The 27,218-nt window shown below is 45.8% G+C and overlaps 1 protein-coding gene across 2 annotated transcripts in view; it reads right to left on the reverse strand.

Moving 5' to 3' along the window:
• Positions 1 to 27,218, reverse strand: part of CC2D2A (coiled-coil and C2 domain containing 2A) — a 1,164,962-nt gene that overhangs the window by 596,728 nt on the left and 541,016 nt on the right. For both annotated transcript variants that reach the window (XM_069631936.1, XM_069631935.1), the window contains exon 15: positions 9,145 to 9,380. In XM_069631936.1, the coding sequence (XP_069488037.1) occupies positions 9,145 to 9,380 (236 nt within the window). The remainder of the gene's footprint in view (positions 1 to 9,144; positions 9,381 to 27,218) is intronic.

The following is a 27,218-nucleotide window of genomic DNA, read 5'->3' on the forward strand; positions in this document are numbered from 1 at the left end:
TCAAGTGCTCAGATTCCATGTGGAAAAGCACTGAAAGAACTTGTCTGGCTTGAGAAGAGCAAATTACTTAACTTGGTAACATTCTTTCTTTCCCCACTTTGGCGTAAACATCTCCAGTACCAGCGAACTCCGCAAATGTTTACAGCCACCACTATGCCAGCTTCACCTAGCACTGTTGCATGCCCAGATGCCAGACACGATGGGGTCAGTATATACAGAGTTGCTATATTCCATGAGCTCAGTTATGCCCTTAGCACTCAGTAGAACAGCGTGGTGTATGAGTATCCGCCAAGAGAGGCAGGTGGGTAGGGCAAGGAGAAATATTTGGGAGGAAGGACAAATCCATCAGCAAGAATATTATCAAGAGTTCAGTAATTTGTTCTTCTAATGGATTTCTTTCACCCGAAGATTCCTCACCTTAGATATACTCCTATAGAAGTACAGCAGTCTGGAGGAGCAGAAAAGTGAATACAAATATCACCTACCCCAAAATACTCTGGACGACCAGTCGGCCAAAGTAAGCATCTTGCCTTGACTGGGAATCCAGACAGTAATGCTTGACAAAAATGTACTGAGAAGCCCACATTGGTTCTTGTCCAAAAGAGCTGGTCAACCTTGCTGATGTCCGTCATCTGAGACAAATAGCAGCTGAGGACCTGCAAAGGGCCCAGCTGAAGCTGGAACCCCCTCCTCTATTTTAGAAGGATGGGCCAGGGGAAATAACACACACAGGAATATAGAGCTTCTGAGAGAGATGACATTACCAACAACTTTGGGCAAGGAGGACAGCCTCACTCTCAAAGTCACATTCTCCTAGGAGAACTGGTAGGGAAGCTTAACAGACAGAGCCTGGCGCTTGTGCACTTATCTCACAGAAGGAAAGTGGACACAAGGAAAATAACAATAGGGGTGACAGTCTTACCAAACATGAAAGCAGTGGCTAAAATGGGGCTCCCATAAGAAAAGTGAAATCTAAATTTAAATCTTACACAGGAAGAAACTGGCATGGTTACACAAAACCCACAGAACCAGCATAAAAGTGGGGATCGTAAAGAAGTCGTCCTGAGAAAAGGGTCATAAAGACCAAAAATGGCAGCCATGAACCCCCACCACAATGGCAATTGGCAGGCAATCCAAGAAAGCAGGAAATCAAGTACAGAGGAAATTCAGCAGATCAAAGCATCTAGGCGCCCCTCCTCGCACCAGATTGAGAACTTGCACCACCTGCAGGAATAGATTAACTTGGTAGCAGGCCTCTTCATAGAATAGAGCACATTCAGAACATCGTCTGACAAGTTACACTTCTTATATTTTAGCTCCACAGCAGCCAAGTGGGCGAGTAGATCCACCCTCGCTAGGGTTCCACAGGGAAGGCAGCTCACCATGTGCAGAAGCTCCAGGCGCCATGTCCTCCAGATCCAGTCCGGAGCAATCAGAATCAATGTGGACCCGAAAGTGTGCAGTCTCCTGAGAATGAGCAGAATGACAGGGATCAGCTGGAATTCACAAATGGAGTTTGAAAGCTTGTGTGCCTCCAAGGGTGCTCTGCAGAGGAAATCCCCTGTAACAGAACAATGTGAACTTCCTGCTCGCACTGGAAGTGAAGAGGTCTACTTTAAGAGTTCTTTAGAAGGCAAAGATCACTTCCAAAACCTCAGAGCAGAGCTCCCACTCGGGTGAGGCCAAAATCTGTCTGATCAGAGCATCCACTAAGCCATTCACTGTCCTGCGATGGGCTGCCATCAGAGACACAACTTTCTCCATTGACCAGAATCACAGTGGCATTTCTTTCATGCACAGAGGCAATAAGTTAACACCACCCCGTTTGCTAAGGCAGTGCATCACCACTGTGTTGTCTGTCAGGATCAACACACTTGCCTCACACAGATGGGAGGAAGACAATACGGGTCAGCCTGATAACCTTCAACTCCATCAAGCTGATGTGTTTGAGCTTCTGTTGGAGAAAAGAAACCGTACAATTTTGCAAATGATCTCCCAATCCCTTCGAGGAGGAGTCTTTGACCACCGTCAGTTGGGGTCGAGGTTGCCGAAGCAAGTCCACTTTCCGCAAGTTGTCTCCTAGGCCCCACCACAGCAGCAAGCCTCGAGGCACAGTTTCTGACCCTGCAATAGGGTCGACATGACACCCTGGAACTCTGAAGTTGCCAGTGGAGAGATCTCATGAACAACCAGGCATTTTGCTGCCAATAAAATGCAGTGCACCATAAGGCCCAGGAGCACAGAAAGGTGGAGGATAGAACCAGCTTCTGGTAGCAAAAGACATACACCATTTGAAGGATATCCTTGGGAGGGAAAATCCTGCCCAAGCGGGTGTCCAAGACCACTCTGAAAAACCAGAGTAACTCGGACAGCAAAACATGGGAATTCTTGAAGTTCAGAGAGAAGCCCAAACAGTGAAGCAAGTTGCATATATGGCACAAATATGTCAACACTAGGTCTAGGGTGCAGGCCTGAGTAAGCGAAAGACACAAAACCTCTCCCTCCCGAGATGAGCTATCACCACTGCCAGCAGTTTGGTGAAGACCATGGGTGCAGAGGAAAGATCAAAACAGGAGAAATTGCAATCAGTAATGGGTGTTTCAAACCACCAACCTCAGTACTTCCTGTGCTTGGATCGATTTGACACACATAATTTGGCACCCTGGAGGTCCAGAGACACCAACCAGTCCTGCAGTTCATGGACCTGCAGGGTCTGGGCCAAAGTGAGCATCTTGAACTTGTCCTTGTAGAGGTACAAGTTCAAGTGTCTCAGATCCATGATGGGACGCAGATTCCCATCTTTCTTCAGAGTCAGAAAGTCAAGGAAAAACTAGCTGTTCCCTCACTTCTAAAAGAGCACAAACTCAATGGTGTCCTTTCTCAGAATCTGACAGACTTCCAGCAGTGGAGGGTCCGGAGGCCGTGACTGGCCAGGAGGAGGGTGGTTCAGTCAGGCACTGAAGAAATGAGAGGCAGTAAACCTGGGTCATGATCTGCAAGGCCCAAGTGTCGGAGCTGGTGCAATGCTATTCCTGGATTAACAGGGACAACCTGCCTCCCATTGGAATCAATAGGACAAACTCCAAATCACATGGGCCTTGCACTGGGGGCTGATGGAGGACGGCAAAAGAGAAAACCTTCCTCCCTGGGGACCTCTGCCCCTTCCCTTATGGGGAAGGTAAGAAGTTAGGAAACAATGCTGTGGACGCTTGCCCATGGGCTCCCGACTTCTGCATGGTAGGTAAAAGAGAAGGCACAAATTGCAGCATGACCACTCAAGGCCAAGGGGCTTGGTAGTTGCACGGGAAACCTTCTGCAAGGAATTTTGCCCCAAACAGGTTGTTACCATCAAAGAGCCAATTCAGAGGTTTTGATTAGATACCTGGATTGAATCCTGTGCTCATCATCCAGGAATGTTTCTGCAGAATTGACCCAGTGTCCATCATACGTGCCACACAATTGGCTGTGTCAAGGCCCGACTATAGGATCTGGCATGCAGCATCCTTTACATCACCCACAAGAGTGATGAAACCATCCTTTGTCTCTTTAGTCTGCGAGTTCTCGGCTACCCCAGATATCACCCTCCACAGACTGTACATGTGGTCTGGTAAGGCGCAGGTAGCATTAACAGCTCTAATTGCAATGCTGCCTGATGCATTTTGTCATCTTTTAGAGTTGCTTTTCCCATGAATGGTGGGTATATTCCAGAAAAGCACCAGCACAAATTGCACCAGCCAGTGCTGAGGTGAGGGGTCCTGGTGTTGAGGTCTCAAACCCCAAAAGCATAGACGCATGGCACCAGGGTGGAGGGGTGTCTACTGCTGTAGCTGGAACCAAACAAGTAGGCATGAGGTTTGAAGTCCAAAGACGTATAATTGACGGCTGCAACAAGAACAGTGGGTACTGATGATGCTACCGGCATTGGGGCCAGGGTCTTGGTAAAGATGTTAAGCATCTGCTGCCTACATGTCTCCCACTCCTCAGAAGTAGAAGATTTAATGAGGAACAATATCTACATTAAAGGAGGTACATCCTCTGATGTATCTCTGGAGTGTGAGTGATGACCACTTATTGGAGAAAGTTAAAGAATGATGCCTGGAAGAGTCACCTGGATAATGCAACATCCTCCTATGCTTCTTTTTCTTGTCCTTCTGAAATGGACAACATTCCACTGGCTCCCATACCCCAATCTTCTTGACCTCTGAGTGCTGAATTGTCTTCTAATCACCTTGGTGGAATTAGGGGAAGAGCTTAGCGGAACGATCGTCGGAAGCTGCATGTGGGTCTCACCAAAGCATTAGAGGACCACTATGTGGGTATCTGACATGGACTCCTGTCCGAGCAGGGCTTGACACCTATTACCTTTGTAGGATTAGACATGATGCAGTAGAAACATCCAAAAGGCTAGATGGCGTTCCAGAAGACTACTGAGTGTGCAGAAAAACGGTGCTGAGATAATGGGGCGCAATGACTCTATATAAAGGCCCCAATGTCATGTCTGTCATGTGAGTGCTGGTGGACAGCGGTGCTGTACATCGTGGTGGCAGAAATAGTTTCCAAAAACAGCTGACCATGGAGATAGAATATTTAAAATGAGGAATCTGCGGGACGAAGGAATCTATTACAAAGACAATAGCATTCAGGTCCTAACATTACTGGCTTCTTACCATTTCTTGCAAGTTCTAATTTAAATCTTTGAAGCTGAAATTAACATTTTAAACCATATTTCGTTCTCCTGTGTCTTTGGAAAACCAAGTTTGGCCATGATGTATTTATGTGAAGCAGCTCTTAGCTTTCAACTAATGTTTGGAGAAGCACTGAGCCACGGCCTAGTACAAGTCTGGGTAAATCACATTACGAAACCTCTGCTCTCCTTGTCCTTCTCCTAGCCAGCAGAAGTGGACCCATACATACACTAATGGGTGGAAGGGAGAAATCCAATGGGTCGATTTCTCCTGTCCCTCTATATTTTTCATCTATCACATACAGCTTACTGACCTAAACAATTTACAGGATTAGTGCCAATTAACTGCTCTCAGCTGGTGTCCAACAACCCCCCAATTCCAAGCACCTTCCATTGTGCCCCTTTTTATCCCAGACTAACCACCTACTCTCTTAAATCTCCAAACAAATTACACTATAAACACAAACCCCCTCACACATTTACCTCAGGCCCATCAGCTAGAATAACAACATTAACATAGCTGTGGCGAAGCTCACATTTTTAGCTCAAGCCCCTGCTTGCCCCACATCATTTTTGCTGCTCTCCTTCCATTGACTTGAGACATCCTGTCTTTTTGCTTCGTTTTGAATGCTAGCCTAGCTTTTTGGAGGCAAGTAGTGCCTTCTGCTTTACTTCCCCTGCTTTTTGCTCATTCTTATGAGGAAACTGATCCATCCATAAGACTATCGGTACTGGGAGACTATGGGCCTTATTACAAGTATGGCAGTCTGGCAATAAGGGTGCCGGTAGCAACGCACCAGCACCCATTCTGGATCAGCATACTACGAGAATGCCGTTAGGGGCAACAGATCCCCCGGCAGGCCTAGCCTGCTGGCAAATCAGGCCCCTACCGGCATGTCTCTCACCGAAGCACCGGCACGTGACCAAAGGTGCTGGTGCTTCAGTGTCCACATTCCCATGGGGTCGCTTAGGACTCCATGGAAATGGGAATTTACCGTTTTGCCGCCACTGTGATATCCCGATGTTACTGGGATATCAGGCGGTGGAATTGGTGTTACATGGTTGGCAGCAACCCGCTGGTACCACGTAATGAGGCCCTATGTCTACATTAGTGAATTGCTTGTATTTTTAAAGCTACACACATCCCCTTAAAGTGAAGTGTGATCAGGCTGCTTTGATGGGCTGATAGCAATGGATATTTATCAACCATGCTTTTGACTTTTTGTCTTTGGCCATCTTTATCTTGGGACGCTGGAATTGCCATACATGGAATGCCCTTTCCTGGGGAAAGGTTCTGCTTTCTTGAGCAAAATGGCAGTGTGTGTGGCCGGATGTGGGGGCTGGGACGTCTGGTCCCTGTCCACATCCAGGCCACATGCTGTCTGTTGCTGGGCAGAATTTGTGGGCAATGGCTAGCCATGATGGATAGCCACTGCCACTTTAAATGGTGCAGATCCTTACAATTGGTGGACCTGGGTGAGCTTCCAGTCCAAATCTTGGATAAATTGAGGACTCCCGCAGCCATTCAAAAGATCATCATTGGAGCCAAGGCCCTAATGAAGAAGTATGTCCCCCACTGATGACCAAAGGATGACAATTGCTGCTAACAAGAATTGCCTCCAGCCAAGTCCTGGTGAAGCCCAGCTCCTCTGTTGTGATCTCAAGAAGCCCCTCGTCAGGGCTACAACCTCATGACCAGTGGATTATCAACCAGTCTTGACCCCTGCTCGAGGAGATATGTTCTTGCTGAGCCTTCAGAAGTGTTCCTGGACTATCTAGTGGACTGACCATCTCCCTCGCTGCAGTTGTAGCCGTTTCCAGAGCATCCTTGGAAATTGGAGGCCCGCTTCTTTGTCTACCAACCAAAGATCGCCAGTCGTAGCCTGACCATGATGAATTAGGTTGCAATCCATCTTCTTTGCTCCCTGTAGGGCTCATGAGGTTGCCTGCTCTGCAGAAGTCTTCGTCCTTTTGTGACAAGCATGATCAGCTGATCAGTCTCTGGAACCATAATACAGGTACTGTGAATGACCAAAAATAAATCCCTTGTCCGAAACTTTTCTCTGCACATGTGACCCCTGGACCTCCACTGACTGACCGAAGCGCAGAAGAACATGTCCCCAACAGAATACAAGTTCTGAAGTGGTCTCTGGAGAAATTGGAGTAGAGGGGATACGTTAACATACCTGCTCCTTCCCCCTAGCCTCCAAAGGGTACATGGGTATAAAGTCCTCTCTCTCTCTTTCTCTTTTCTGACTTAGATCTGACTTAGATCAGTGGTGGTCTAGTCAAGGATTTCCTCCTATGCCTTTCCTAGTGTAGTGAGACAGAGAGCTACTTACCAGAACTTTCCTTAAAAATCAAACACTGAATCGCAACCATTGGCAACGTCCAAATCCACTAGTAAACCTACCTGAAAAGTGTATCCTCGTTTGGGTACTAGTCCCGCATCCATCACAGGGCTGAACTTACTAAGTATAAGGGAACAATTGTATTATTGCTCGTGAGTGGTCCTACTGTGTTTTATACATCTGATTACTTACCTGTATTGCACTGGTTTTGAATCAAATGCTTTTCTATCTTCTTACAGGAGTGAGTGTATATTTGTATTTTATAGTAGTTGTGTAACAATATGTATCTAGGCGTTTCATTGCTTAGTGTATATTTAAAAGGCCTAATAAATCATTGTTTATTGTTGCACTTACCTGTCTAACAGAATTATTGGATTGCTCTGTGCGTGTGCGTCATTGTAGCCCTAGACCACTCTCACACCGCTCCAGAGTCTAAACATTGCTGCTCTGTACCTACCTTGATTGGGTTTGTCTAGACTTCAGTTCCTTTCCTGTTCTCCATAATAGGTTGGCCTGCCAAAATCCACCCTAGGGTATATTTTGTAAATCCATCTTAACACTAACCAAGACACAGTGCAGTAATGCATACGATTTTGGGGTTTCCCCATTGGCCACTTTAGGTAATGTAATGGAAATTAATAAAGCACCTTTCACCATTGTTATGGTCCCAACGTGCTGTAGGTTGAACGCCCTTGGGGAGCGCAGTACAAGTATGGGAAATTTGTCAGTGCATTTTTATCAGTAAATTGTGACTGATTATTGCTGTCTATCAACAGCTCTTATTTGTGTGTGCTAACTTAACTACACAATACTTGCAGGATGCAAAACAATACCGAAAACTTAGAGAAAACCAAGGAAAGTTACATTTTGGCATCAGGTGGGAGAGGGTGTGGAATCAAACAGCTAATTGAAAGCAGAGCAGAAGAGTCATATTTTGAACACAGTGCAGGATCGAGGCATGAAGATCAGGAGACATCCAATACCTGAGGGAGGGAGATGGATGCTTTGTGAAGTGGATGCAAGTAGGGTGGAAAGGTCACTGTCTGCCTTAGAGAGCTGCTGCTGCCACAATTAGATATGGCCGTATGCTTGATGGAGGTCTCAATCACCCTTCAATCCATACCTTAGCAAAAGCCCAGTAAGATACTCAAAACATTTGAATGTGTGTTTATTCCTAGTCAAACCTGGTCACGATTTCCCAAGAATGATGAAAACAGAGGTTGAATAGTGGTAAACTCTGCCTGACCTGCTATCTTCTTTTCAGATGGCAATGCATTGCCAGTGACAGTGGAAACTGGATGTCTTCAGTAAGAGGCCTTGTACAGCGTTCTGTTCCCTTGATCTAGCTGGAACTTAGTGCCCTTTGGAAGTCTGAAAGGACAGAGGAATCTTAAAATGAGCCATACAGGAACTAGATTAAGTGGATGACAGTTATGAAGCACATCGGTGGCCGAGCCATCAAGGACACTATGAATGGTGGCCTCACCTCCCCTGTATCTCTTGGAAGACATTGTTGTATCAACAAGTCACTTGTGATGCCCCAACGGAAAACTGTATCATTAGGGTTAATGTGTTAAGGACACACCTAATGACTTTCTCAATATCTCATAATTGTACATTTAGCAACGTATTTTTTTTCCTGCAACAGAAAGTCAAGAATAGGACTTTTTCATTATCTCTATGTTGACCTTTGGTTATTTAAAACATTGTGTAACCCTGTACTTCTGTCTCCATGCTTCTAGCCTAAGAGCTGGCCTTCACTGCTTGAGCACAGCTACCACTAGGGAATTGACTTGCTGAGGAATAGTACATGCACTCATACTAAAAAATATGGAACACTGGGACAACAATGGGGCACCGACTTAAAGTTAGACACAAATCATAGCCAGGAGCTTGGGAGAGTGTCCAGAAAGGACAGATGTTAATCACTGCTGACATTATTAAATCTTTGAATCTAGTAGACATATGTCTAGCACACCAAACATAAATATCAGGCAGAGACAGTTGCTATGAAGACCAGTATTTGACCACATTTCCATAAAAAAAGATGGAATAGAAGCCCCCCCAAAGAGATGACTGGATCACATGAAACTCACTGCCATAGCTTACCTTGGACATTGCTCATTTGGGGTCACAACTCCGGTCAGGGTCATTTCTGGGATTAAGATAGGTTCTCCTGGTTTTCGTCTGATGTTTGATGCTTTCTCGAGCACTTGCACCTCAACCTCCCGTCTGTCGATCTGCTCTGGAGGGCTTGGTTTAACTCGCTCCTCTACAGGCTCAGACTCCTCAGCAGGTTCCTCTTGATCTTCACTAGCCTTTTTCTTTTTCTTCTTCTTTGCTTTCTGTGTTTACAGTTTCAATAAATTAGAATTAACAAATATAGGTAGCTGATGCGTTTTTATTAAGAGCAAAATAATTTCTAGTACACATGAATTTGTGCTTTAGAAAACGAATCTAAAATGGTTATGTGTGTGTTTGTGCGTGTGTGGGTGTGTTTACCCCACAAATTCCATAGAGTTCTGAATTTTCACACACTCTGCCCATCATCAGTCCAGGAATTCTGCCAACATTGTTATTTGATATAATCATAACCCTGCAGAATTACCGCCATCCTCGATTACCATTACTTGGTCGGTCCTGCAGGGTTACCACAGGATTACAAGTGGTGGTAACGCCCCATTTTTGGAGTCCTCTAGACTCCATTGGGATTTTCGGAGTATTTACCACCTACACAATTTCTGCTGGAGGAGAATCTGCCACTTTTCCTCCAACGATCGGTGTATTTACCATTTGGTAATTCCACTGGTGGTAAATCCACCAGTAATTTTCCTTTGGAGGTGTGGTCAAAATTGTGGTAATTCCGTTACTGCCCCAAAAAGTGGCAATAACAGAATACCCACCACTTTTTCCCAACATGCCAAACTTGTAATTAGGCCCTATGTCTTGTGTTTGATTTTCTTGCTTCATACAAGATCTCCTTGCTTCATGTGGGTAGCTGTAATTTTCAGAATGTTATGATCTGAGGAGCCAGGCTGTTAAGTTGGTGATTTCGAAGTTAAGATGGGTTATCGATGGGTGTTTTTAAGTGAGAAAATTGTGCAAAGGATGAAGTTTGATTGGTGTGCATAGAGATGTTAGGGGGGATAGCTCAGGGGCAACACGTTCTATCTTGGATAGCAAGGCAATGCGCGGCAACACACGTTCGAATTCCGATCCCACGCTTAGAAACCAATCTCTGGTTATAAAACAACAGTTATAATTATGCTCAGTAGGTGGAAAGCAACAAGTTTTCTTAAGATCAGTTTTCCGAATCAAACCTCTGGACAGATTCTGAGATGTGTTGGGGTGGTCGATAATGGGTTCAATGGCAAAGAAGAGTTTGTATTATGCACGCCGTATTGTTGACTCGGGTAGACACAATGCTAGAGTGATGTTGCGATTTAGCATGGATCCAGGGGAGTTAATAAGAATGGGATGAGTGTTACTATTAGGGTTACTTTGTGTATAGTTCATACATTTTAGATTTGCATGATCGTAGCAACATGACAAGTCTGCTGATATAATGTGAACAAAATGTAGTCACGTGACATGCCACGTAGCATCTAAAAGATGGGAAGCGAGGAGCTTCATATGCGCATGTTAGAGAAAAGAGATTTGGCGATGGAGCAGCCACTGTGAGGGGACACGAGAGTCTTGAACATACATGCACAGGCAAATATATGAGAGTTTTCAGGGAAATGTGTTTGGAATATTTGGGCAACAAGGGGTACATGATGAAAACCCAAATCTGTATACTGCAGGTCCCATCATAGTTGGGGGTTGTGTAGGCTGCAGAAACCTGGGGTTGCAAGATAAACTCTGTGTGACCTTGGAAGCCTATTGATCAAGGTTGAAGGCTGGAGGAAGGCTGCTAACTGCATTTGGGCAGCTGCAATAACATCAAATGGTCAGTTGCGGCCAGGCAAGATTTTTACAACTATTTGCTTTTGTGGAGGAGATGTAATCTTTCCAAGTACCAAGTACATGGGAGTTGCTAGACAGTAACTAAGGAAGTCCGGCTGACTTAGGGACAGGTAATAAACCTGGTGCAAAGGGATGCTTAAGGGCAGAGTTGGTCAATGGTTTATGGGTGGCAATCAGGTTCTCAGCAATGAACAGGATATGGCCAGAGGCCATGCGTGCTGAAACGATAGCTCTTCTAGATTAGCGTGAAATGGGAGATCCCAGGGACGCCAGCAAATCTGGGCGGATAAGATGGCCAACATTGGTTCAGAGGGAACCTGTTTGCTTCTCTCCCTCCTCGTATTGATAGTGTCCTTGTAAAGCCACGTGCATCCCGAGGTCCTCAACCAGATGGTACCTGTAATAAATTAGGATTGTTGTGCGTGAATATGTAACCATGTGATGATGTCATGTCCTACTATGGAAAGATCCCGAAAAGGGATGTGCTGTTAATATGAGTTCATGCAAATATGTGTTAAAAGGAGTCGAGGATTAAATGAATGTATCCAATGAGAATGTGGGATTAGATTTTTTTGTATAGGATTTATCAATCATGTTTGGGGGTTCACTGTGATAAAATATGTGGCAGTGTTTTAAATGTTACAAAATGTCTAAGGTGTAGACTTTGTGTGGTTCAGAGAGAATCGGACTAGTTTTGACTCTATAGCACCATCTAGCCCCTCCCAGCTATTTATATACAATAAAGCTTTATGTACAAACGTGCCCTTGCTTCTTAAGAGGTGGGCCTGTTTTCGGCAAGGAGATAGGAGGTCCACCCACACAGAGGCCCTCCTCCTTGAACCGGAAAAGACACTAATGTCTAGCCAAACTATCTGGGTGGTGTAACTGAACAGAACGGCTTAGACTTAGGAAGTGTTGGAGTGGTGAAGGGCTCTTAATGATACACGTTAGGCAGAATGTATAACAATACAGTTATTTAGTTAGGCATCAGACAACCTCTTAGCAATAAAAAAAACAACAGGTAAGCAACACTAAAACATTCACTACTATTATATACACATTCGCCTTAGTGTACTCGGCTAAGAGCACTAACACTTTATGTTTAGAAACCAAGGGGTTCAGTTTCAAAATACTGTAGGATAACTAAGCAAGTGAATAAAAAGAACCAGGTAAGAAAACAAATATAATGCAACTGAAGGAAGAGTATATGGTACTCTATTTGGCCTTATGTGGTAAAATGCAAAAGTGCACAAGACAATAAAAGCAAACATGGCATAACAGTATCTGCTGCCACCAGCCTTTCTTGGAAATATAAAGTGTCCCTAGTGCACTACACTGTAAGGTAAGGTGTGCAGGAAAAACAGAGAATTTTTCAATAGACAACAAAGTTCTCCTGCCATGATAGTCATAGGACTGATCAGTGTCCCCAAAACAGAACAGATGAGCTTAGAAAGGCAAGTGAAATAAAAAGACTTAACCTGTCTCAAAAAGTCAGAACAGAATAAAACCACATCAAAAAGTTAGATGTCTATCGAGGGAAGGGACCAAAAACAAAATCTTTCCTAACAAGTATCACTGTTCGGTGTTCTTGGTGTAGTGTCTGGACTGCCTTTAGGAGCACAGGTGTCGGGGGGGGGGGTTAAGGGGGGCAGGAGGTGGGAAGTTAACCAAATATCCTTAATTAGCTCAGCCATAGTGCATTACCTAAGGTCCCCTTGTCCTGGGTACCTGGATGCAAAGCTTGTGAAGTTTTTGTTTTCTGCTGTTGACACATAGCTCCATGCTGCAAAACTCTGTTTGAGTGTACTGGTGTTGAGTTCCAACACATGTTCTGTTACCAGAACCCTGCTCAAGCTGTTCACAAAATAATTATTTTCCCCTGAAACATGTTGTGCTTGAATCTAAATGCTCCTTTGAATGCATCAGTGTCAAATGCTTTGTGCAAGCGCAGACAGTGCTTTTGTATGTGTGCTGCCCTGTTTGTTGATGTTAAACATGGCCGTAGTATTGTCTGTGTTGATGAGGATGTACTTTCCTGTTAGGATGTTTTGCAAAGAGCAAATTACTATTTTGATTGCTAGTAGCTCCAATTAATTTATGTTTCCCTGAACCGTGAGGTGTTAGCGATGTGCCTCCTAACATGTCAGTGATGCATCTGATGTAATTGCGACTGGTGCTGGCAGTGTTTGAAAAGGTCTCCCTTTCAATTTCCGACTACCATTTCAGGCTTTTTACCATTTCTTGCGATACCACCACTAGATAGTCGCACTCGATTGCTTTCTGAAGTGTTCTGCCAGCTACTGTTGTATTGGTTGCATATTGAGGAGAGCTGGCAAGATGAAAAAGATGCACAATGCCATCATGGAGGAGTTTCATTACCTTTCTAACTGTTGTATTATGACCCGCTGAGTAATGTGGGATTTGTGTTTGCACTCTTTCTAGAGATGAGCAAGCCATTGCCTTTTGAGTGTCTAGAGCTGCTCCTAGAAAACCTTTGTTTTTGACTTGGGACAAAGCTAGATTTGTTCTTGCTGTGGAGCGGACTACTCGTCTCCTGTGAATGTTGGAGACACTCTTGCACACTTGTTATCAGCCAATCATCCCGATAAGGATAACCTGGAATGGCTTAGCGGCGCAGATGTGCTGCAACAACTGGGCGCACCTCAGTGAATACATGAGGTAAGGATGTAATTCCAAAAAGGAGCACCTTGAATTTGAAATCTCTTATCTATTTTGAAGTGGAGATAATTGTGATGACCTGCGAACATTGAAATTTGAAAGTATACATTTTTCATATCAAATATGAAAATATAATGGGATGACTTACTCTCGGGGGGGGGGGGGGCAGGGGAGTCATGCATTTTTGGGGTTTAACATATTTCTTTGCTGGCCTAGGTCTAGTACAAGCCTTTTTGTTTCGTCTTTTTGGGAAGCAGCACGTATAAATAATAAATGTCCTTATTTATCTGTTTCTGAGGCACTTGTTCTATTGCTCCTTTAAAATGAGAGCTTTACATTTTTCCGGGTGAAGTGGCAGATTTTCTTACGGGCATCCGCCTGTTTCTTGGTGGAAGGTCACAAGGCTTGGTTATCACCTCTATGCAGCACCCCTCCCTGAATGTACTAAGTACCCACTCTTCTGATGTTATCCTCTCCCATGCATGGGTGCAAGATACTATTCGACCCCCTATGGGGGTAACATGAGAGGGGACCAGCACTTGTGAATAAATTTGTGTGTGCATCCATCCACTCCCTAACCCGACAGGGGATTGTCCTCTAACGAGGGCCTGCCTCATTTTTGGTGTCATTGGGCTCTTCTGAATCCTGAACTTTGTAGTTGCCAAACTAGGGAGCCAGGTACCTCCTCCTGATGGGTAGTTATAGTGACTTCTAGGTTGGCTGGATGAATGTCCTCAAAGGGCCTTTCTCTGCTGAAAGGTTTTCCCTGTTATTTGGCTTAGACTCTTGATCATCTCATGCTCCTTTTTTGCTTTCGCAAGAGCCTCGTCCACCGTTTTTCTAAATAGACAGGATTCCTCCACTGGCTTATCTAGTAAACTTGATTGAGTCCCTGGCTTAAAACCTGACATATGGAGCCATGCATGTTGAAGAGAGGGTCCCTGGAATGGCCCTCATGTCCTCAATGCGAATGTCAACCCGCAGAATGAAGAATGCAAGGTGTAACTCGTCATTCGGCCAGCCAACAGGTGCACCGATGTACCAACGATATGACAAGAGACATTCTCTCAGACAATCAGTTAAATTGTATCCAGTTGATGGGTTCGAAGAGACAGGGGTCTCATCAATGGACCAGGTTCACTGACAGCAAACCCGAGCATCAAAGGCGTCATTAAAGACATCACGACATAGCGACGTTAGTCATGAAGCAAATCTGCACTCATGTATGAAGTAACAGAGACATACACTAGTTTATATTACTTGTAGACATGAAAAACATGCTTATGGCTCCTGTAGGTAGAGGACGGGGACACTTGCATAATGCCAGGAACCTATTCTTTTTTTGCCAAAGCAGAAACGCAAGACAGTAAAGTATACGTGGACCGAGCTTGCATATGCTTTATTGCAACTAACCTTAGGAAACTATAGAAACAAATAGGGAACCTGTAGGGTGACTAAAGTGAATGAGGCTGGAAACAGGCCTCATATCCATGGAAGGGGAGACATGGGTCCTGCAGCACGAGGTGCAGAGCTGGTGTTCAAAGCCAAGGATAGGGGCGGGTGGAAAATACCTGGTTCCTGTGGCAGCAAGCCACCTGCAAGAATTCAGAATAAAATCCTCATCAATACAGACAGAAGAGCTCGGTTTTGCGGTCTCTTCCCACAGGACCCAGCAGAACAAGACAATGCCCATTGACCCGTGGCGAGAAGAGAAGCTGTTCCCAGCAAAGCACAATGAAATTAATCATGTGTTGCACACCAAAACTGCAACCTGCAGGCACTCTCTCATGCTAGGTGATCAGACTAGTAGCAACAATATGGAACACACAGCATTCCATACCGATTTTCATTACTTTGAAAAGGTACATTGCGCTCTGTGACCAGAAAAGGGTCCCCCCACCTGGGAGGACCCGCTCTAGCCAATCCAGAAGCTCCATTTGTAAAATGTTATAACATGTTGCACACGCCAATGGTCTTCCTGCAACCCTGCAACAATGTAGTGGACACCTTTTTGCATGTTTGGGGGTAGTCTCCGGCAGAGTCACCTGACATGGCGAACCAATGGGATAGATTAATATGTGGGACCTCTTTAAGTGATTGGTACAAACTAACCAATGGGGATACCTCGTAGGTTTTTGTTGGTGGACCTAGATTTTGTGACTTCATTAGGACATAAAACCTTGTGACACATGTTCGGGAGCTGAGATTGCTGGAGAATTTTATTTTCCCTCTACAATCCCCGTCTATTGGAGAAATAAAGACAGTAAACTTTGCCCCATGGCTTTGTCTTCTGTTTGTGCATTGGGGGTTTTGATGGGCCTGAGTTACTCTGTTGATTCGGATATTGTTATTCTGAACCCCCGATTCCTATGGCATACTTCAATTTTTAGCAGAGGACGGTTCACTACGATCACTCAGAATGAAGCCGTCTCATCCCACAGCATGCCTGGAAGGCTGTGATGTGACCCACGGAAGCCGAGAGTACACAGAGAGTGCACACTGTGAAGAGGTCCTCTGGTACCACCTTGGAGAAATTCCTGCCATCTTTCCGTTGGACAGCCAACAGACTGGAAAGGCAGTGTGGCAGGTTGGGGGAGAGTCTGAGTCCAAACGACATCAACAAATCACGGAGTGGAAGTATAGACTCAGGCAAAACGGGAAGGGGTGGACCGGTGTTGATTGGTGTCCGTGTTGGAGTATTAGGGGTGACACGGAGTGTTGTTGGTTGACTTTTCTTTGTGGTTAGGGAATATTCGGTCTTGGGGAGATCAGTTTTGGCAGTCAGCTTAGACAATTGACTTAAGGGTAAAGATGATAGATTTTCTGTGGTTTGGGCGTTGCAGCTCGGGTCATGGATGAAGGTATCACTATGTAATAAAGCTTAGCACGTGAAGCTAGCCTGTATAGTGTAAGGTGTTCTCCTGGTTTTTTATCTAGAAGGCGACACTGTAGGAACAGGCAGATCACGTGAATGATTGGTATTCCCTGTTAGGCGGGCAGGATGATGGCTTTGTACATGTTTTTTCTTCTGTCAACTTTGTCGTTGTGGTTGGGGAGTGTTTAAGTGAACATATTGGAGGGGCAGATAGTTAGGTTGTTGTATAGGACTTAAATTGCACAAGAGGTGCAGAGCGTCTTTCGGTGGCCTGTGAACAATAATGGAGCTTTGAAACAGTGGTTGTGCATTTGGGGCAGAGCATGGACAGCGCATGAACGGCCTTGTCAGTTGAGCCTTTGAGGCAGAGAATTGCAGAAGGGCGGTGCACAGAACACACCACTGGTATTGGTCGAGAGCCGGAGAGGCTGAGATTAATGTGGCGATTTTATGGTCAGTAAGAGATATTTGTGAACCGCATATTTGAACTGTGGATGTGTCGAACTCCCGATTTAGTTTCAAGTAAGTATTGGCATATAATGTACTCAGTTAAAATCATGAGGGATACACCCCTAAAGCACATGTGCAAGTCCCTCCTGCAATATAAGGACAAAATCTGTCAGTATACCGTGGAATGGACTCGTGGCATAGAGGGCAAATCGACAAAGCCCTGGCCAAAAGAAGGGAGCTTCTCCAAATGTGTTCAGCAACAATTACATGATATATATATATATATATACATACACACACATATACATACATACATACACACACATATACACACACACAAGGCTTACAAGGGAAAGAAGTTAAGCAAAGGAATGCCTATATTAGAGTTATGGAAGATGTTTCAGGATGAGGAAGGGGACTTGGCACGGCAACAGTGGATGCTGAGCCAGCGAGAGGCAGAAAGTGAATCACCTGCGGCTCCTCCTCAACTCAAGAGTGAAGAATCTGCAGCAGGGACACAGGCATTATACCCTGCAAGGAAATTAAGAGTAGCGGGAGGGTACACCAATCACATTTTTGCACTTCTGGCATATAGTAAAAGGGAGGGGCAAAGCGAGGCGGAGTAGGCAAAAAGGGGAACGCAAATCACAGGAGGCAGAGAGAAGGAGCACAGCGAGATCCAGGCAAGGTTAAAGGTAAATGACTTGGGGAAAGAGGGAACCCTTGAGGAACAGGAGCCCATAGTACCGAGCGATTGGGTTGGCAGACAGATATTGCTTAAACAAAGAAGTTGTTGTCAACAAAGTCACAGAGTAGACCAGAGAATGGGTAGCGATAATGGAAGAAGTAGAAAGATGGGAAAGGGAAGAGAAAGTAGAGAACAAAAGAGTGCCCAGAGAGAAACAGAAAAAAGTACAAGAGCGAGATGAGGGGAGACTAGAAAAACAGAGAGCTTGAGGACATAACGAAGAGAAAGGCAGAAGAAGAGAGGGAAAGACAAGTGCATATAGAAGAAGAAGAAGAGGAAGTTAGAGGTAGAGTGGCTCCTTAGGGAGCGCTGAGGCAAGCAGGAGAAGGGACACGCTCTAACAGAAGCACAAGTAAAGATGGTTTTAACATGTTTTAGTGATGATGAGGAAAGGGAGACACAAGGGAGAGAGGAATGAGAGAGGAGCCGGAAGAGTTGCAGGGTTACCCCAAGGATAGACAAAGATGAGATTAATCTCCCCAATCGTCCCGGGAGGATAGCTCACCGGCAATGTGCTTGCATTGGAAGCAAGATGACACGGAACAACACAGGTTGAATCCCCAGGGCCGCGCTTACAAACTTCTGGGTATTAAGCACGTTATACATAACCTATCATATCATATATATTATGAGGAGTGAGTGTGTAAGTATGGGTCAATCAAGGGGAAATCAGCAGAGAAGCACGGTATTGAGGAGGCTTAGCTTCCAGGAAAATATTGACAGTTTTGATGGGGACACAGGGTCCAAACAATTTATTGGGGAGCGAGGACCATGAAGGGGAGGGGCCGACTCACCACTCCTGAGGGATAAGCCCAGATAGGGGGACAGTGTAGGGAAATGATAAAGCAATGGACAGACTAAAGTGAGACAGAGGGGGACGGCTGTCGCATTCTGGAGACATCGCTCAGCGCAGGTAATATCACCCCATATACGTAGCGGCTTAGAGATCTGCCGGGGCAAAAGAAGGGAGAAATAAAACAGGCATTTACCACCCAAAGACATGGGGAGACCGAGTGGCATGGTGGGATTAACTCAGTGCTCACTATTAGAGAAAAGAGGTGGGTCGACCTCAATACATACCATGGCAGTAGATGGACAAAGTCAACCTAAGGTGTAAGTTACCATCGTTGACTGCAGGAGCTGGGAAGTGGATACATGAGCTAGAGAGACTGACAGCAGGGATGACATTAGTGGTAAGTGACCTGAAGAGCTTGCTTTCAGCAATCCCCGGGGGAGGTTGCAGACGATATATGGCGCAGTACGAAACATAGCACACGATGGTTCGCCATTTAATAATTGTCGAGCAGCTGTGTGGCACGCTCTGAGGGAACAGTACCCAGATACCTTGGATATTAGCACGATTATGGCATGCAAAATGGGGGAGGGGGAGGATCCCATTCAATATATTCAGGCTATTCAAGAGAAATGGAAGCTGGAGATGTGTGAACCATGGGACAAAACAGAAGGATTATTTTATCAGATGTTGTGTCAGGAGTTACGTGAACCAGTGCAAAGGCAGCTAAAAAAATGTGTAGGGATTAAGGCCAAACTGTGGTCATAAATAAATTCAGCTTACTATAGTACACTATTGTAGGCTAATGCAAGAGAATACAAAAAAGAAGCGCAAGGACAGAAAACAGGAGGAAGCAAAGCTAGTGCAGAAGAAGTTATCAAAGTATACAATGTAAGGGGCGATGTTGACTAGCGCGGAAGGAGCAGGTGCACCGCATGTGCAGTACAGACAGCCGCCTGCGGGGGGAGGCTTCCCAGGGTAGGGAGACATGCACCAAAGATTTAGAGGGAGAAGAGGAGCACCCAGGGGTATGGATATCAAATGCAACAAGGGCCAAAGGGGATCCCATGGGGCTATCGGAGACCAATGGGGGGGCTACCAACGTGTTGGGTGTGTGGACAGCAAGGGCACATTTATTGAGTGTTCCGAAGCAGGGGTGGGATGGCACAGAATGGGGGAAGAATGCCATGCCAACCCATTACCAGGCAGAACAAACTGACCATTATGCCCAAGGCCGCACACAGCAACAAGCTAAGACCCAAGATGCGTATATGCAAGTCTATCAACCTATGATGCCGGCACCACACATGTAGGGGCCCATACTGCCATACCCACAGGCACCATCCGCACAGCATACACAAAGACCCATGCAGACACTAAACAGCACAGCAGGATGCTGGGACAGTGACAACTACAGACTCCTTAGGATTGACTCCCATTCAGAAGCTGGGGGGGATGGTGACTCATGGGGGGCATCCCATTCACTGAAAATGGGATGTCATTATACCAACAAACGGACAGTCCATAGACGGACCTGATGTGTTCAATTCTATCAATTACACTCAACCTGGCAGAGGAACCACCTATAGGGGTGACGATACGTGACAAGACTTTTTCCTTTCTCGTGGACACATGGGCAACTAGATCCTGTATTAGAGAGGGAAGACACCCAATGTCAGGCAATGCCATGAATGCGCAGGGATTCTCTGGGGTGACAGATTTGGTTCCTTTTACAGTCGAACTTCAACTCTCTAGGGGAACATGACTTAGCTGTGTCACTATTGTATTCTCGACAGACACCAGTGAGCATAATGGGGAGAGATATCCAGAGTATGTTCAATATGACCATTTCATTCACAAACAAAGGGATAATGTGTTCAACACCAGGATTTCATTATATGAATGTGAGAGAGGTTATTCAGGCATACTGTGGGCACACGGTACAGAGGGGGGGGCGCCAGCAGACATTGAACTATTTCAATATGGAATAGAAGTACTGATGGCATGGCTCCCAGGAATTGAGAGAAAGCTATGGGTGTTACCCAACAAGTAAATATTTAGGCCAGAAGTTCCATTAGATGAGCCTCAGTGGAATGGGGTCCATTTACAATTTGAGGCAGTAATAGTAGGGGATGACAGGATAACATTACATGGGACAGATGACACAGGACGATACTGGAGGACAGTAATTGCAGAGGAGGAAGTGTACAGGTTAACTGACGTTACCGACAAAGAGCTGTTTCAGGACAATCGATCAGATCACGAGGTGGTTTTTGACATTAGAATCACATATTGGTTGAGAATATACTACAGGGAAGTACCACAGAGAATGGCGATGTTGCAAAAGCACCACAACCACCATTTCTCGAGGAAGATTTGGCAAGGGTACCCAGTGTCTTATTGACCACAAGTTCCTATGACGTGGGTTTGCTGAAGGAAACAGGAGCTGGCGCAATCTTACCAAGGGCAAAATAGTATCTCTTGTCGAGAAAGGTGGATGAGGGCATTTATGAGATGATTGCACCTTGGTGGAACAGGGCATTCTCAGAATCGTAGTGTAATACCGCAGTGTACCCTGTGAAAAAGGCAACAGTGGGGTTGTGGCATTTTCTACAGGATAAAAAGCAGAAACACACTCGGCTCCCACAGGGGTTCTCGGAGTCCCCTTCTATATTTAATATGGTCCTTCAGATGGATTTAGGCAACGTACAATTGGAAAGTACCGCCATACAGTAAGTTGATGACATTTTGATCTGTAGCAAGTCAGAGATCCAGTGCATATGTTGACAGCATTAGCAGAGGAAGAGTACAAGGTAGACAAGGCCAAATTACAGTATTGCTAGAAAGAGGTGCTGTACATTGGACAGTTAATATCACAGGAAGGGAGGAGAGTGACACCAGAAAGGGCAGAGGCAATTCGCAGAATGTCCAGACCTACGACAGTGAGACCGATGCAGCAATTTCTAGGTCTCTAACTATTGCAGAGCATGGTTATTTAACTACAGCACATACACAAGGCCTCTTCTAAGCACTCTTAAGGAGGCATAGCGAGGGGAGGGCACACTGCATACTATAGTGCAAAGTTAGACCCAGTAATGAGGGGCATTACCCTTGTGACCAAGCACTAGCTGTTGCTGCTTTCGCAGTGGAGAAATCAGCAAGTATCACAATGGGAAACAGCAGGACCCTTCGGTGAGCATGCTCTCTTTGCAATACTAGAAGGACCAAAGAGTAGGCTTCAATTGATTATCGAATCCAGCCATAAAGGTAGACTGTGAACCTGGCGACGTTCGTCGCCGAACCAATAGAGGAGGGAGACTATGTGCATGAGTGCACCGTAAATATGGAGCAATATGACGACATTCCAAGAGTAAGGGACATGCCACTTGAGGGGGGGAGAGGTGCTTTACATTGACAGTTCTTCAATTATAGACCAGACCACGGGAGCGAGACATACAGGGACAGCGATAGTGAAAATGAAGGCAGATGAAACAGCTGAAGTGGTAGTGAGCACACGATTACTGTCACATTTTTTGATGCAGGCAGCAGAGCAGAGCAAGAACCAGGCAGTGACAGTGTATTCAGACTTTCACAGTCCACTCTTGATTGTCACATTGGCTAAGGAGGGGCTTCCGATGTGCCGACGGCACGCCGGAGCAGCAAGTGCCCCTCTTGGGCAGACTAATAGAGACGCTTCAATTCCCAATAGGCATAGCAGTTGTGAAGAGCCAAGCTTACACAAGAGGGGAGGACTCTGTCTCCAGAGGAAATGATGTGGCAGGCGCAGAAGTGAAGCGCACATCATATTTTGTTGACATTTTAGATTTCAATACCCCATCTCAGGTGCGTACTCATTTGCACACAATGTTGTTACAAGAAGGGTACAGCGCGTTACCAGTGACACACATTATTGAGTTACAGGGAAGTGTGCCAACGGAAGAAAAAGAATCATAGGTGAAAAGGGGATGCTCTAGATCTCCATCAGATGACCTATGGCAACAGGAGAGCACAGGTAAACTGGCGATGCCACTGTCATTATTATAGACTGCACTTACACAACTACACCATCCTACCCACATGGGAAGGATGTCCTTGCTGCTCAGATTGTATAAAACTAGTTCTGTCCCAATTGAATGGAACATGTGACTGTTTATAGAAAATTGTGTGACATGTAAGTGCTTCACTGCGGGGCATACATTAGAGGTAGTGAGAGGACCCATTCCTCGTCCATTGGATCCATTCCAACATATCCATGTTGATTATGTGAATATGCTTCAGGTATGCTAAGGCTACCGCTATATGATAGTGGTTGTATATCCATCCCCCCGATGGATCGAGGCTGGTCCCTGTTCACACCCTGATGCTCTTAGAGCAGCAACATTCCTGGTTGGGGAGATTTTCCCATGCTGGGGCGTGTGTCAGGTCATGCGTTCTGACAATGGACCTCACTTTGTTAACAAATTGTTCCAGCACATATGGCTTTACTGGGGATCCAGCACAAGTTTTCCTGTGCTTATCACCCACAGGCGAACAGGATGTGTGAATGCCTCAATGCCAGCTTAAAGAGAGGATCACCAAGATTAAGGCAACCCTGAATAAAAGTTGGTTGCATTGTCTGCCCTTAGCATCGTTCGCATTGAGCGATCAGCCAGTGGCCGACCACCATTTAACACCACATGAGGTTGCAAGCGACAACCCCTCTCTCCTCCCACTAGGGCATTAACAGATGCAAACCCAGTATCTGATGTACTTGGAAAATAAATGTATGAGTACACTGCTTCTTTGATGGCTGGTGTGTCTTATTTCTCGCCAACCACAGGCACGCAGTAGAGGTGAAATAAGAACGCAGGAGACAACATTCCAGAAGCGAAAAACGATCGCTTGAAACCACCTCAGCTTTATCAGGGTGATTCAGTTGTCCTGCGCAACTTAGTGCGAGCCTGGTACAAACCCAGGTTCCTCGCCCCCTATATCGTGGAGGAAGCAACGATCGATCAGTAAGGATCAAGGGCAAGAAAGCCTGGAATTACATCAGCGACGTGAAACCCTGTCGATCAGATCCCTCTCCCAGCCATGAAGAGGGGGGCGATTCGAGAGAGGAAGAAAATACCACTCGTAAGTCAAAACCAGGCCGCCCTAGAGCAAGACAGATAGGGAACATACTTCCTACACATCCAGATTAAGGCACACTGGGCCTCATTACAATGTTGCCAGTCCGGAAACAAGGGTGCCAGTAAACTCACCGGCACCCTTGTTTCCGGACTGGCAAACTACGTTTGGCTGCCGGAGCTGCTGTGTCCGACAGGTCTGACCATGTTGTGTCCAGTGGTCATGGTAAGCAAACCCTTCACGGAAGCAACGGTGCCATTGCTTCTGTGTCCCCACTCCCATAGAGTCCCATTGGACTCTATGGGAGTGGGGATTAACATATATATCGGCACCTGAAATTCCAGCTGCCGGGCTCATAATGAACCAGTGGAACCGGGAGGTCAGGTGCCGGTAAATTATTACGGGTCCGGCGGCAACCCTCGGTAGGCCCACTGTCTTTTTCTTACACATAGCTGTTCTTCGTGAAAGTGGAAAATGTTAGTTCTGTGTCCCATAATTTCCCAGGAATCTAGACCTCCCAACTTTCAGGGGCAATTTGTCCTATTTGTCAGACGGTCTGAACGAGAGAGAAGACCACCACCTAGTTTATTTTTTTGTGCCTTTCTGATTCATTTGGCCCAAATGTATCCACGACTTCGCTAAGGAAGTCCCTCTGTCATAGAACTCCTCTGTGATGCCAGAATCTGTGTTGTGTGGGAGCAACTATTCTTCATCACACTCGCTCGAACAATACTACGCCCGCAGAGCTTAAGATAGCATATTAACAACATAATCACACATTTTTGATGAATTTCAGGCACGCTCTAACATCACTTTTGGAGCTACACAGGAGTCCGAAGCAGAGTAAGTGATGGGTATCATTATTAAAAGTGTAATTGTGGCATTTTGTGTCTTCTGATGTCTCTACCTCTTTGCTCTCATCGCTTTTCAGAGACTACTTGTTGTAGATGCACAAGCTGTGACCCCTACTAATGTAACCCCAGTCCAGGCAGGAATGGCCACCATGTCAGGTCGGGCGATAAGCACTGCCAAACCAATAAAAAGAAGTAGGTGTAGTGTCAATCTAGATTTTGGTGGGGTTGATTCATACCTAATTGATTCAGCCTGGGTATCTAATAACATGTAGTACAAGCACATGATGAAAGAAGGCAAACAAACCACTGAAGTGAGCAGTTATGTCTGTTCTCTCAACCGCTATGTCACAAGTCCCTCCAGAAGGTTTGTGGCAACTGAAATCCCAGCAACAAGAGTACAATGCCTTATATACCAGTTGCTGTGCACCACAAGAGGAAGAGTTGCAGGGAAAGGAGCTACCCTAAGATGTATGTCCAAAAACACTTTCCCATATGAAGACAGCTATATAAAGACTCTAGACATGATGGAAGATTACTGGAAAAAAGATCAGGCGATAGAATACATAACCGAAGGTCCACAAAAGGGGGAAACCAGAGAAGTGACATTAAAGGAATTACCCTATCCCAAAAGGGGGCCAGCAGAGATAGGAGGAGAACCAGAATGCTGGGAAAGACCATAAATTCTGGTGTTCAGTCATGTATACACAGCCGACGGCTTGAAAGAAGGGGTTTTGGGGAGCAAGGCACATGCGCTCTTCACAGTTCCATTTCAAAGAGTACAAGAAGAAAACAACAAATGCCTAAAAGAATGGGAAAACAGCACAAAGTTACTGACAGGGGTAGAGAATGAAGCTGCACTAATGCCCATAATACCAATCAAGGGAGCAGCATTATATTTCCAGAATGATAGTAAATGTTGGATAAAACAAAGAATGTAAGCAGACAGTAACAGTTCCAGGTATGAAAGTTGGAACAGCAGTGCTGATGGATCATTACTTACTGAGCCTGCGGATCCAAAGCGTACGTAAAGCTACCACCTAATTGGGGAGGGACATTCTCACTGGTGCACCTCAACACACCAGCACTGGTCGTACCCCAGAAAGATATCAAGGTACAAGGATTTCCCAAGATGAACTAACAGCAGGAAGAGGAGATCTGTGGAGCTAACCAGAGTGAAGCAGGGAAATTATACATCAAAGATGGAGTAGTCCCTGGATGCAATACCTCCAGGGCATAGACTATTTAGCAGAACAGAAATATTGTTTGCATCCATCATTCCAGCAGTGCAGGCCAGCACAAACGTAAAATGGCTACAGATTACATGGTGGGACCTGATGCAACCATTGAGGGGTTCAATGCAATCAAGGAAGAGCTCCGAGCAGCGAGGATGATGGTGCTACAAAATAGATATGTCCTAGATTTGCTGACAGCAATGGAGGTAGGAGTTTGGGCCAACATTGGGTCCTCCTGCTGTACATTCGTTCCAACAAATGATGAAGACAATGGAACGCTCACTGAAGGACTTACCAGATTATCAGAGATGCATGCCAAAATAGAAGCTGATACAAATGCTGCAGCGAAGGATGAAGGTTGGCTTCGTACACCTTTGGCGCTGCGCTCTACACATTCCCTATGGACCTTTTCCTCCCCTCTTCCTTGCTCCCTCCCCCTGATCTCTTTTGTACTGCTCTTGCCGTTTTGTCCTCCACGGTTGTTGGCTTATATTGCATTGCATGCATTCCTGCAGTTTTCATCCTTACTTCTTGGTTCCTTTGGGGATTGTTCCGCTCCTTGTCGTTTTTGTTTCTCCAGGGTTGGTTGCTTACATTGTACTGCCTGCATTCCTGTTCATTCCTTACTTCTAGGTTCCCTTGGTGGCTGACTTTGTTTATGCGTTGCATCTGATTTTCTGTCTGTGTTCTGTCCTCTTGTGCCCCCCCTATTGTTTGCCTCCACCTGCCTGCTTACCAGCGCTACCGTCCCATGTTCCCCGCTCTCCCTGCTTGGGATTCCCCACTCCCCTCATTTCTCCCCCTTTCCTCTCTGCACCCACTAAGGTGCTCTCTGTCTCACCCAACTGCTTTTCTATCGACTATCCTATCCCTTTCAAAAGGGACACCCTGGTCTCCAACCCAGGCCTCCCTATTGCTCATACCTACACCAGTGCTTCCTCCAGATTGACCCTTACCGAAATCCTCTTTGTCGTTCCCTCTCCAGGCCTATGGACCCCCCATATGGTCTCGGTTCTCTCTCTCCTTTTTCTTCTTCGCCCATTAATGGGGGCACCTGGTGGGAGGCCCTCCTGGCCCCCTTCCACTCCTCCAAAGATGATCATTAATGTTTACCGAAATGGCACCGTCTTGGTCCAAGAGCCTCAGACCAACCTCCTCCTTTTTGATAGACGCTTCCTGTGCCTTATCAATTTCCTTTCTTCTCCTGCTGTTCCTTCTTTCCCTGCTGTGGCTCCTCTGCCGCCTCCATCCTCTGCCACTTCTACAGCTGCCTCTGCTGCTTCTCCGGCCACCCTGTTGCCTTCTTCCTCCACCACCCCTCTGATATTCACCTCGTCCTTCCTCTTCTGCCCATCCTCGGGCACCTACAACACTTCCGCAGAGCGTACCTCTGTACTGTACTCTTCCACGGAAGTCCTTCAAAGGTGACAACCTGCACCACATTGGTACTTTTAACTCTCGCTCAGGTGTCAAGCAC

Source organism: Ambystoma mexicanum, chromosome 6q, assembly GCF_040938575.1.
Source record: "Ambystoma mexicanum isolate Mex_15411 chromosome 6q, UKY_AmexF1_1, whole genome shotgun sequence".
In the NCBI taxonomy this organism is placed as follows: domain Eukaryota; kingdom Metazoa; phylum Chordata; class Amphibia; order Caudata; family Ambystomatidae; genus Ambystoma; species Ambystoma mexicanum.